The sequence below is a fragment of the Oncorhynchus keta genome, unplaced genomic scaffold, assembly GCF_023373465.1.
Source record: "Oncorhynchus keta strain PuntledgeMale-10-30-2019 unplaced genomic scaffold, Oket_V2 Un_scaffold_14044_pilon_pilon, whole genome shotgun sequence".
In the NCBI taxonomy this organism is placed as follows: domain Eukaryota; kingdom Metazoa; phylum Chordata; class Actinopteri; order Salmoniformes; family Salmonidae; genus Oncorhynchus; species Oncorhynchus keta.
This window is the reverse complement of record NW_026290781.1, coordinates 480,001-492,597: the sequence shown is the minus strand read 5'-3', so window position 1 is coordinate 492,597 and position 12,597 is coordinate 480,001. Positions and strand designations below refer to the sequence as shown.

The window sequence follows — 12,597 nt, the reverse complement described above, 5'->3', positions numbered from 1 at the left end:
TGATTAACAGTTGTCTGTCATCAGGTCACTAGATAAAGACCTGCAGGACCCTGATTAACAGTTGTCTGTCAACAGGTCACTAGATAAAGGACCTGCAGGACCCTGATTAACACACACACGTTCCCAGATTCACACACACACACACACACACACACAGCTGACGTGGTACACAGAGTGGGCGGGACAGCTTAAATCATCTTTATTGTGATTGGTCACAGCAACAGACAGACAAGCCCCTCTCCCAATCAATCTTCTCTCAAATAGACATCGCTCAGTCATATGTACGACTGTATATATACTATAACAATAATATATATCAGTCATATTTATTAACTGTTTCTTAGAAAAGGCAACAGAATAATTATAATTATTACAAAACATCCTGAATTCATCATAATAATAAACGATAAACAACTTCAATACAGAGCGTTCAATGTGAGGGCCTGGGATACTACCTCACCCATAATGCAACGGGAGAGGCCTCAGGACTAAAGTCCCATAGTTCCATAGGTCATGGAGACCTGGGCTCGGGTCAGAGGTCAACTTTAGGGTCCATCAGTACCTCTGTGACTTGGGAGAGGTCATGAAATGGCAGCAGACATTCTGAAAGTCTCAGCGCAGCAGTCTCACTAGACCGTGGAAGTATCTTTAAACACTGACCCAGGAACAAATAGATGGAGAGATGATAGAGGAGAGGAGAATTGTCCATCTTTATTAGTCTATCAGTCATTAATGCTCTTCCATCCTCCTATCTCTCTCTCTCTTTTACCCTCTCTCTCTCTCTCTCTGTGTTTTACAACCGCTCTCTCTCTCTCTCTCTCTCTTTTTCTCTCTCTCTCTCTCTCTCTCTCTCTCTCTCTCTCTCTCTCTCTCTCTCTCTGTGTTTTACAACCCATCTCTCTGTTTTACCCTCTCTGTCTCTCTCTGTCTCTCTGTCTCTGTCTCTCTCTCTCTCTCTCTCTCTCTCTCTCTCTCTCTCTCTCTCTTTGTTTTACCCTCTCTCTCTCTCTCTGTTTTTTACCCTCCCTCTCTCTCTCTCTCTCTCTCTCTCTCTCTCTCTCTCTCTCTCTGTCTTCTCTCCCTCTCTCTCTCTCTCTCTCTCTCTCTCTCTCTCTCTCTCTCTCTCTCTCTCTCTCTCTCTCTCTCTCTTTCTGTTTTATCCCCTCCCTCTCGTTCCTAAGAAGTCCATATAGACCTGATCATGTTATCAGAGTCAGTCTCTCTAGAAGCAGTCAGGTTTTAAATCAGAGTCAGTCTCTCTAGAAGTCAGGTTTTAAATCAGAGTCAGTCTCTCTAGAAGTCAGGTTTTAAATCAGAGTCAGTGTCTCTAGAAGTCAGGTTTTAAATCAGAGTCAGTCTCTCTAGAAGTCAGGTTTTAAACCAGAGTTAGTCTCTCTAGAAGTCAGGTTTTAAATCAGAGTCAGTCTCTCTAGAAGCAGTATGGTTTTAAATCAGAGTCAGTCTCTCTAGAAGTCAGGATTTAAATCAGACACAGTCTCTCTAGAAGCAGTATGGTTTTAAATCAGAGTCAGTCTCTCTAGAAGTCAGGTTTTAAATCAGAGTCCATCTCTCTGGAAGTCAGGTTTTAAATCAGAGTCCGTCTCTCTGGAAGTCAGGTTTTAAATCAGAGTCAGTCTCTCCAGAAATCATGTTTTAAATCAGAGTCAGTCTCTCTAGAAGTCAGGTTTTTAAACAGTCAGTCTCTCTAGAAGAAGTCAGGTTGTAAATCAGAGTCAGTCTCTCTAGAAGCAGTCAGTCTACAAGGTCCAGCACCACACCTCAGTCAGAGGGAATATCTGGGAAAACCTGATTGGGCGAAATCCTTTATCCCAAACAGTGTTCCAGAGGAGAAATCTTCCACAGTATTCCAACGGTATTCCCAGAGGATCCCGGCAGTATTGGTAAAACCAAGTTAATGTTGAGTATTCCCGTGGACTCCAACAAGGCAGTATTATAAAACCAAGTTAATGTCCAGTATTCCCGTGGACTCCAACAAGGCAGTATTATAAAACCAAGTTAATGTCCAGTATTCCCGTGGACTCCAACAAGGCAGTATTATAAAACCAAGTTAATGTCCAGTATTCCCGTGGACTCCAACAAGGCAGTATTATAAAACCAAGATAATGTTGAGTATTTCCGTGGACTCCAACAAGGCAGTATTATAAAACCAAGTTAATGTTGAGTATTCCCGTGGACTCCAACAAGGCAGTATTATAAAACCAAGTTAATGTCCAGTATTCCCGTGGACTCCAACAAGGCAGTATTATGAAACCAAGATAATGTTGAGTATTCCCGTGGACTCCAACAAGGCAGTATTATAAAACCAAGTTAATGTTGAGTATTCCCGTGGACTCCAACAAGGCAGTATTATAAAACCAAGATAATGTTGAGTATTCCCGTGGACTCCAACAAGGCAGTATTATAAAACCAAGATAATGTTGAGTATTCCCGTGGACTCCAACAAGGCAGTATTATAAAACCAAGTTAATGTCCAGTATTCCCGTGGACTCCAACAAGGCAGTATTATAAAACCAAGTTAATGTTGAGTATTCCCGTGGACTCCAACAAGGCAGTATTATAAAACCAAGTTAATGTCCAGTATTCCCGTGGACTCCAACAAGGCAGTATTATAAAACCAAGTTAATGTCCAGTATTCCCGTGGACTCCAACAAGGCAGTATTATAAAACCAAGATAATGTTGAGTATTCCCGTGGACTCCAACAAGGCAGTATTATAAAACAAAGTTAATGTCGAGTATTCCAACAAGGCAGTATTGTAAAACTGAAGGAATCTCTCAGGAGAGAGTTCATGTCCGTCTCTCTCTCCGTCTTCCTGATTGGTTGAAGAGTACACACACATCTATTGTGTCATCACAGTGGAACTGAGTACAATGATTGGCTTGGGACACTGTTGGCGTAGTGACATCGTCACAACTGGTACGTGGTTGGCTGGTGGCTTGTTGAAGGGCTTTGGTGTGATTGGCCAGTATGGAAGAGTGGGGGGAGCTTCCAGGAGGCTGTAATAGGTGATTGGTCAGTATCTGAGTGTGGGAGGAGTTTTGAGAACTCTAAGGGTCTGGATGGAAGAGAGAATCTTCTTCTGGTGTCCCGCTAGAGTCACTCCTATACGCAACAGGTCCCTGGAGGAGGAAGAGGAGGAGAGATCGAGAGAAAGAGAGAAAGAAAGAAAGAAAGAAAGAAAGAAAGAAAGAAAGAGAGAAAGAGAGAGAGAGAGAGAGAGAGAGAGAGAGAGAGAGAGAGAGAGAGAGAGAGAGAAAGAGAGAAAGAAAGAGAGAAAGAGAGAAAAGAGAGAGAAAGAGAGAAAGAAAGAGAGAAAGAGAAAGAGAGAGAAAGAGAGAAGAGAGAGAGAGAGAGAGAGAGAGAGAGAGAGAGAGAGAGTTTAATAATTGTGTGAGTGTGCTCTGTGTAGTGTGTAGTGTGTAGTGTGTAGTATGTAATACGTACTCTGTAGAGATCTGTGCGATGACCTCCAGGTTGGTGAATCCTGCCTGTGTAAAGCTCTCTTCATAACGAGACATCTTGATAGCATGAAGCCACTCTGAGACAGACCCACAGGCTGACAGGGGAGGGGGGGGGCGCTGGTCTAACAAGGGCTGGGAGGAACTGGGGGAGAAGAGGGGGAGACATTATGAATCATGATGAGGTGGTTTTACTGTAGGGGAGAAGAGGGAGACATTATGAATCATGATGAGGTGGTTTTACTGTAGGGGAGGAGAGGGGGAGACATTATGAATCATGATGAGGTGGTTTTACTGTAGGGGAGGAGAGGGGGAGACATTATGAATCATGATGAGGTGGTTTTACTGTAGGGGAGAAGAGGGGGAGACATTATGAATCATGATGAGGTGGTTTTACTGTAGGGGAGAAGAGGGGGAGACATTATGAATCATGATGAGGTGGTTTTACTGTAGGGGAGAAGAGGGAGACATTATGAATCATGATGAGGTGGTTTTACTGTAGGGGAGAAGAGGGGGAGACATTATGAATCATGATGAGGTGGTTTTACTGTAGGGGAGAAGAGGGAGACATTATGAATCATGATGAGGTGGTTTTACTGTAGGGGAGAAGAGGGAGACATTATGAATCATGATGAGGTGGTTTTACTGTAGGGGAGAAGAGGGGGAGACATTATGAATCATGATGAGGTGGTTTTACTGTAGGGGAGGAGAGGGGGAGACATTATGAATCATGATGAGGTGGTTTTACTGTAGGGGAGGAGAGGGGGAGACATTATGAATCATGATGAGGTGGTTTTACTGTAGGGGAGAAGACATTATGAATCATGATGAGGCTGTTTTACTGTAACATGGACTGACAGGTTGAGGAGAGGTGTAACAGGAGAGGAGAGACACTATATACCCAAAGAGGAGGAGAGAGAAATGAAAGGTTATGAACTGAAGGGAGTTTGGCTCATATTAATACCATAGTCATATTTGTGTGTGTGTCCCCCCTTCTCTCTCTTACCCAGGTCCGTCCGGCTGTGTGATCTTCAGGGAGGCGGGGTTTCTGATCAGCCTATCGAGCGCTGAGACCACGTTGGCGAATCGTGGACGAGCAGCTCTCTCTTTCTGCCAACAGTCCAACATGAGGGAGTGGAGAGAGGAGGGACACTCCGGTGGGGGGGGCAGACGGTAGTCCTGTTCTATAGCATTGATCACCTGGTGGGGGGGGGTCAGTGTTAGGTAGGGAGTGGAGAGGAGAGACACTCTGGTGGGGGGTCAGTGTTAGGTAGGGAGTGGAGAGGAGAGACACTCTGGTGGGGGGTCAGTGTTAGGTAGGGAGAGGAGAGGAGAGAGGAGGGACACTATAGGGTTCTATAGCATTGATCACCTGGTGTGGGGGGGGTCAGTGTTAGGTATGGAGTGGAGAGGAGAGACACTCTGGTGGGGGGGTGGGGGGGGGGGGGGTCAGTGTTAGGTAGGGAGTGGGACACTAGTGGGGGGTCAGTGTTAGGTAGGGAGTGGAACACTAGTGGGGGGGTCAGTGTTAGGTAGAGAGTGGGACACTAGTGGGGGGGTCAGTGTTCGGTAGGGAGTGGGAAACTAGTGGGGGGTCAGTGTTAGGTAGTCTGTCTTCACTGACATTGTAGGTGTAAAAAAACTTCCGTCTGGAACCAATCAAATCAGATATAAAGAAATAGAATGAACCCTTACATCCTGGTTACTCATGTCCCAGTACGGCCGTTCCCCGAAGCTCATCACCTCCCACATCACGATGCCGTAGCTCCACGCGTCACTGGCCGATGTAAACTTTCTGAACGCGATCGCCTCTGGAGCTGTCCAACGTATGGGGATTTTACCACCCTATAGAGAGGAGGGGGGAGGGAGAGGGAGGGAGGGGGAGGAGGGAGGGAGAGGGAGGGAGGAGGGAGGGGGAGTAGGGAGAGGGAGGGAGGGAGGGGGAGGGAGGGAGGGAGGGGGAGGGAGGGAGGGGGAGGAGGGAGAGGGGGAGAGGGACGGAGGGAGGGAGGGCGGTTGGGAGAGAGTAGGGGGAGGGAGAGGGAGGGAGGGAGAGGGGGAGGGAGGGAGGGAGGGAGGGGGAGGAGGGAGAGGGAGGGAGGGGGAGGGAGGAGGAGGAGGGAGAGGGAGGGAGGGAGGGGGAGGAGGGAGAGGGAGGGAGGGAGGGAGGAGGAGGGCGAGGGAGGGAGAGGAAGGGAGGGAGGAGGGGGAGAGGAGGGAGAGGGGGGGGGAGGGGGAGGAAGAGGAAGGGAGGGAGAGAGGGAGGGAGAGGAAGTGAGGGGGAGGAGGCGGGAGAGGAAGGGAGGGGGAGGAGGAGGGAGAGGAAGGGAGGGGGAGGAGGAGGGAGGGAGAGGGAGGAGGGAGGGGGAGTAGGGAGAGGGAGGGAGGGAGGAGGGAGGGGGAGGGAGGGAGGGGGAGGAGGGAGAGGGACGGAGGGAGGGAGGGCGGGAGGGAGAGAGTAGGGGGAGGGAGAGGGAGGGAGGGAGAGGGGGGAGGGAGGGAGGAGGAGGAGGAGGGAGAGGGAGGGAGGGAGGGAGGGAGGGAGGGGGAGGGGGGAGGAGGGAGGAGGAGGAGGGGAGGGAGGGAGGGAGGGAGGGAGGGAGGGAGGGAGGGAGGGAGGGGAGGGAGGGGGGAGGGAGGGAGGGGAGGGAGGGAGGAGGAGGGAAGAGGGAGGGAGGGGGAGGAGGAGGTAGAGGAAGGGAGGGGGAGGAGGAGGGAGAGGAAGGGAGGGGGAGGAGGAGGGAGAGGAAGGGAGGGGGAGGAGGAGGGAGAGGGAGGGAGGGGGAGGAGGGAGAGGAATTGAGGGAGGGGGAGGAGGGAGAGGAAGGGAGGGAGGGGGAGGAGGGAGAGGAAGGGAGGGAGGAGGAGGGAGAGGGAGGGAGGGAGGGAGGGAGGGAGGGGAGAGAGGAAGGGAGGGGGAGGAGGGAGAGGAAGGGAGGGGGAGGAGGGAGAGGAAGGGAGGGGGAGGAGGGAGAGGGAAGGGAGGGAGGGGAGGAGGGAGAGGAAGGGAGGGGGAGGAGGGAGAGGAAGGGAGGGGGAGGAGGGAGAGGAAGGGAGGGGGGAGGAGGAGGGAGAGGAAGGGAGGGGGAGGAGGAGGGAGAGGAAGGGAGGGGGAGGAGGAGGGAGAGGGAGGGAGGGGGAGGAGGGAGAGGAATTGAGGGAGGGGGAGGAGGGAGAGGAAGGGAGGGAGGAGGAGGGAGAGGAAGGGAGGAGGAGGAGGGAGAGGAAGGGAGGGAGGAGGAGGGAGAGGAAGGGAGGGAGGGGGAGGAGGGAGAGGAAGGGAGGGAGGGGAGGAGGGAGAGGAAGGGAGGGAGGAGGAGGGAGAGGAAGGTAGGGAGGAGGAGGGAGAGGAAGGGAGGAGGTGAGCTAAACTGACCAAGACACACCTCCAACAACAACACAAAACCTCTCATAATTCTGCCCAAAAACAATGATTCCTCTCAAGCAGTGGGGCTGTTTAGGTGATCGCTGGCAGGAGGTAGTTCAGGGTAGTTAATAGATTCTGTGGTATATACAGTGTCCTCTGTAATTACTGGGACAGTGAAGGGTTGGTAGGTTTAGTGTGCGGTAGGTAGGAGGTAGTTCAGGGTTGTTAATAGATTCTGTGGTATATACAGTGTCCTCTGTAATTACTGGGACAGTGAAGGGTTGGTAGGATTAGTGTGCGGTAGGTAGGAGGTAGTTCAGGGTTGTTAATAGATTCTGTGGTATATACAGTGTCCTCTGTAATTACTGGGACAGTGAAGGGTTGGTAGGATTAGTGTGCGGTAGGTAGGAGGTAGTTTAGGGTAGTTAATAGATTCTGTGGTATATACAGTGTCCTCTGTAATTACTGGGACAGTGAAGGGTTGGTAGGATTAGTGTGCGGTAGGTAGGAGGTAGTTTAGGGTAGTTAATAGATTCTGTGGTATATACAGTGTCCTCTGTAATTATTGGGACAGTGAAGCATCTTTACTTATTTTGGCTCTATAGTCAAAAAGTTTGGATTTGAAATCTAAACAATGACTATGAAGTCAAAGTGCAGACTGTCAGTTTTCATTTGAGGGTATTTTCATTCATATCAGGTGAACCGGTTAGAAATTACAGCACTTTATGTACATAGTCCCCCCTCCACCTAATATTAGGGGCGCATAAGTATTGGGACAAATGAATATCTATGTGCATTAAAGTAATACAAAGTATTTGGTTCCATATTCATAGCAGTGACTACATCGTGACTCTACAGAGTCATGCTAACATAACATGCTAACCTCTCACCATTACAATAACAGGGGAGGTTAGCATTTTATATCATACCTCCAAGACATGCTAACCTCTCACCATTACAATAACAGGGGAGGTTAGCATTTTATATCATACCCCCAAGATATGCTAACCTCTCACCATTACAATAACAGGGGAGGTTAGCATTTTATATCATACCTCCAAGACATGCTAACCTCTCACCATTACAATAACAGGGGAGGTTAGCATTTTATATCATACCTCCAAGACATGCTAACCTCTCACCATTACAATAACAGGGGAGGTTAGCATTTTATACCATACCTCCAAGACATGCTAACCTCTCACCATTACAATAACAGGGGAGGTTAGCATTTTATATCATAACTCCAAGACATGCTAACCTCTCACCATTACAATAACAGGGGAGGTTAGCATTTTATATCATACCTCCAAGACATGCTAACCTCTCAACATTACAATAACAGGGGAGGTTAGCATTTAATATCATACCCCCAAGACATGCTAACCTCTCACCATTACAATAACAGGGGAGGTTAGCATTTAATATCATACCCCCAAGACATGCTAACCTCTCACCATTACAATAACAGGGGAGGTTAGCATTTAATACCATACCTCCAAGACATGCTAACCTCTCACCATTATAATAACAGGGGAGGTTAGCATTTTATATCATACCTCCAAGACATGCTAACCTCTCACCATTACAATAACAGGGGAGGTTAGCATTTTATATCATACCTCCAAGACATGCTAACCTCTCACCATTACAATAACAGGGGAGGTTAGCATTTAATACCATACCTCCAAGACATGCTAACCTCTCACCATTACAATAACAGGGGAGGTTAGCATTTTATATCATAACTCCAAGACATGCTAACCTCTCACCATTACAATAACAGGGGAGGTTAGAATTTTATATCATACCTCCAAGACATGCTAACCTCTCACCATTACAATAACAGGGGAGGTTAGCATTTAATATCATACCCCCAAGACATGCTAACCTCTCACCATTACAATAACAGGGGAGGTTAGCATTTTATATCATACCTCCAAGACATGCTAACCTCTCACCATTACAATAACAGGGGAGGTTAGCATTTTATATCATACCCCCAAGACATGCTAACCTCTCACCATTACAATAACAGGGGAGGTTAGCATTTTATATCATACCTCCAAGACATGCTAACCTCTCACCATTACAATAACAGGGGAGGTTAGCATTTTATACCATACCTCCAAGACATGCTAACCTCTCACCATTACAATAACAGGGGAGATTAGCATTTTATATCATACCTCCAAGACATGCTAACCTCTCACCATTACAATAACAGGGGAGGTTAGCATCTTATATCATACCTCCAAGACATGCTAACCTCTCACCATTGCAATAACAGGGGAGGTTAGCATTTTATATCATACCCCCAAGACATGCTAACCTCTCACCATTACAATAACAGGGGAGGTTAGCATTTTATATCATACCCCCAAGACATGCTAACCTCTCACCATTACAATAACAGGGGAGGTTAGCATTTTATATCATACCTCCAAGACATGCTAACCTCTCACCATTACAATAACAGGGGAGGTTAGCATTTTATATCATACCTCCAAGACATGCTAACCTCTCACCATTACAATAACAGGGGAGGTTAGCATTTTATATCATACCTCCAAGACATGCTAACCTCTCACCATTACAATAACAGGGGAGGTTAGCATTTTATATCATACCTCCAAGACATGCTAACCTCTCACCATTACAATAACAGGGGAGGTTAGCATTTAATATCATACCCCCAAGACATGCTAACCTCTCACCATTACAATAACAGGCGTCTGCTAAATGGCATATATTATTATAAACGGGAGGTTAGCATTTTATATCATACCCCCAATACATGCTAACCTCTCACCATTACAATAACAGGGGAGGTTAGCATTTTATATCATACCCCCAAGACATGCTAACCTCTCACCATTACAATAACAGGGGAGGTTAGCATTTTATATCATACCTCCAAGACATGCTAACCTCTCACCATTACAATAACAGGGGAGGTTAGCATTTTATATCATACCCCCAAGACATGCTAACCTCTCACCATTACAATAACAGGGGAGGTTAGCATTTTTGGGTTGAATGATATTTGGGTTGAATGATTAATTCAGGATTATCTGTAATCGTGGTAGCATCCACATTAATGTAGAAGAGTTTAGAAACATATTATATTCTAATTTACAAGGTAGGGGTAGTTAGGGGGTAAGTAGGGGTAGTTAGGGTTAGGTAGAGCTAGTTAGGGTCAGGTAAAGGTAGTTAGAAGGTAGTTAGAGGCTGGGTAGGGTTAGGTAGGGGTAGTTAGAGGCTGGGTAGGGTTAGGTAGGGGTAGTTAGAGGCTGGGTAGGGCTGGGTAAGGTTAGGAAGGGGTAGTTAAAAGGTACTTAGAGGGTAGTTAGGGGGGTAGATAGGGTGTATTTACCAGTGAGCTGGTGTATGTTAGGTAGGGGTAGTTAGAAGGTAGTTAGAGGGGTAGATAGGGTGTATTTAGGGTGTATTTACCAGTGAGCTGGTGTATGTTAGGTAGGGGTAGTTAGAGGGTGTATTTACCAGTGAGCTGGTGTATGTTAGGTATGGGTAGTTAGAGGGTGTATTTACCAGTGAGCTGGTGTATGTTAGGTATGGGTAGTTAGAGGGTGTATTTACCAGTGAGCTGGTGTACGTTAGGTAGGGGTAGTTAGAGGGGTAGATAGGGTGTATTTAGGGTGTATTTACCAGTGAGCTGGTGTACGTGGGGTCAGAGGAGTTCTCCTGGAGGAATCGTGACAGGCCGAAATCAGATACCTTACAGACCAGGTTAGAGTTGACTAGGATGTTGCGAGCTGCCAGGTCTCGATGGACATAGCTCATCTCCGACAGATACTTCATACCTGGAGACAGGAGGGGGAAGTGACACATAAACAGACGAGCAGCACACAACACTAGGGTGGCGTCATACACCTGCACAAATAATTATAGAAACTGGGTGGTTCCAGCCCTGAATGCTGATTGGCTGACAGCCGTGGTATATCAGACCGTATGACAAAACATTTATTTTTACTGCTCTAATTAAGTTGGTAACCAGTTTCTAATAGCAGTAAGGCACCTCGGGGGTTTGTGGTATAAGGCCAATATATCACGGCTAAGGGCCGTATCCAGGCTGTGTACTCAGAGTTGTGTCGTGCCTAAGAACCTAAGCCCTTAGCTGTTAAACATTAAATAAAGTGTACTTCCTACCTGATGCTATCCCACGTAACATCCCCACCAGCTGGATAGGTGTGAACTGACCATCGTTTAACTGGAGGAGAGAATATCAACGATGAAACAGACAGATACAGACTACAGACAGACTACAGACAGACTACAGATAGACCCCTCCCCTCATCCTCACCCTAAGGAAGCTGTCGAGGGCCCCATTCTCTATAAACTCCCTCCCTCCCTTCTCACCCTCTCTCCTTCCCTCCCTCCCTCCTCACCCTAAGGAAGCTGTCGAGGGCCCCATTCTCCATAAACTCCCTCCCTCCCTTCTCACCCTCTCTCCTTCCCTCCCTCCCTCCTCACCCTAAGGAAGCTGTCGAGGGCCCCATTCTCCATAAACTCCCTCCCTCCCTTCTCACCCTCTCACCTTCCCTCCCTCCCTCCTCACCCTAAGGAAGCTGTCGAGGACCCCATTCTCTATAAACTCCCTCCCTCCCTTCTCACCCTCTCTCCTTCCCTCCCTCCCTCCTCACCCTAAGGAAGCTGTCGAGGGCCCCATTCTCTATAAACTCCCTCCCTCCCTTCTCACCCTCTCTCCTTCCCTCCCTCCCTCCTCACCCTAAGGAAGCTGTCGAGGGCCCCATTCTCCATAAACTCCCTCCCTCCCTTCTCACCCTCTCACCTTCCCTCCCTCCCTCCTCACCCTAAGGAAGCTGTCGAGGTCCCCATTCTCTATAAATTCAGTCAGTATCAGGACAGGAAGCTGTGATGACTCCTTCCCTCTCCCTACCTCCCTTCTCACCCTCTCTCCCTCCCTTCTCTCCCTCCCTCCCTCCCTCCTCACCCTAAGGAAGCTGTCGAGGGCCCCATTCTCCATAAACTCAGTCAGTATCATAACAGGACAGGAAGCCGTGATGACTCCTTCCAGGTGGATGATATTGGGGTGCTGGAACTGACCTACAGATTGGAATTGACCTGACACATTAATACACATATTAATACACACACAATACACATTAATACACATTAAAACACATTAATACACACACAATACACATTAATACACATTAAAACACATTAATACACACATTAAAACACACACAATACACATTAAAACACATTAATACACACACAATACACATTAAAACACACAAATACACATGTATACCCAAATTAAAACACTAATACACATTAAAACACATTAATACACACATTAATACACACACAATACACATTAAAACACATTAATACACACACAATACACATTAAAACACACAAATACACATGTATACCCAAATTAAAACACTAATACACATTAAAACACATTAATACACACATTAATACACACACAATACACATTAAAACACACAAATACACATGTATACCCAAATTAAAACACAATAACACGTTGTTTTTCATTGAATATTTTCTGTAGCTGTTGCACTGTTTCGAGGACAAGTTAGCTCTGCATAGTACTGCATTGTACTGCACAGTACTGCATAGTACTGCATAGTACTGCATAGTACTGCACAGTACTGCATAGTACTGCATAGTACTGCATAGTACTGCACAGTACTGCATAGTACTGCATAGTACTGCATAGTACTGCACAGTACTGCAT

General features: G+C 47.1%; 1 protein-coding gene and 1 long non-coding RNA gene across 57 annotated transcripts in view; one reads left to right on the top strand and one right to left on the bottom strand.

Annotated features, from left to right (window-relative positions):
* Positions 1–1,134: 1,134 nt before the first annotated feature.
* Positions 1,135–12,597, bottom strand: part of LOC127927437 (ephrin type-B receptor 4b-like) — a 90,762-nt gene continuing 79,299 nt past the window's right edge. For 30 of the 37 annotated variants that reach the window (XM_052513873.1, XM_052513874.1, XM_052513883.1 and 27 more), the window contains exons 12-18: positions 11,821–11,951; positions 11,016–11,076; positions 10,515–10,669; positions 5,174–5,323; positions 4,485–4,678; positions 3,465–3,623; positions 1,135–3,139 (exon numbers count right to left, since the gene is read on the bottom strand). In XM_052513873.1, coding sequence (XP_052369833.1) covers positions 3,034–3,139; positions 3,465–3,623; positions 4,485–4,678; positions 5,174–5,323; positions 10,515–10,669; positions 11,016–11,076; positions 11,821–11,951 — 956 coding nt within the window. In that variant the 3' untranslated portion in view covers positions 1,135–3,033. The remainder of the gene's footprint in view (positions 3,140–3,464; positions 3,624–4,484; positions 4,679–5,173; positions 5,324–10,514; positions 10,670–11,015; positions 11,077–11,820; positions 11,952–12,597) is intronic. The other 7 variants (XM_052513866.1, XM_052513869.1, XM_052513868.1 and 4 more) reach the window with 4 other exon arrangements.
* LOC127927439 (uncharacterized) lies at positions 6,741–10,211 on the top strand. 20 transcript variants are annotated; one of them, XR_008127407.1, is made up of 7 exons: positions 7,723–7,817; positions 7,881–8,006; positions 8,196–8,258; positions 8,448–8,510; positions 8,763–8,825; positions 8,889–9,518; positions 9,677–10,204. It is a non-coding gene; the product is annotated as an uncharacterized LOC127927439 (long non-coding RNA). The 20 variants fall into 20 exon arrangements; XR_008127402.1 differs by having other exon boundaries at positions 8,385–8,510; XR_008127410.1 differs by having other exon boundaries at positions 7,881–7,943; positions 9,677–10,203.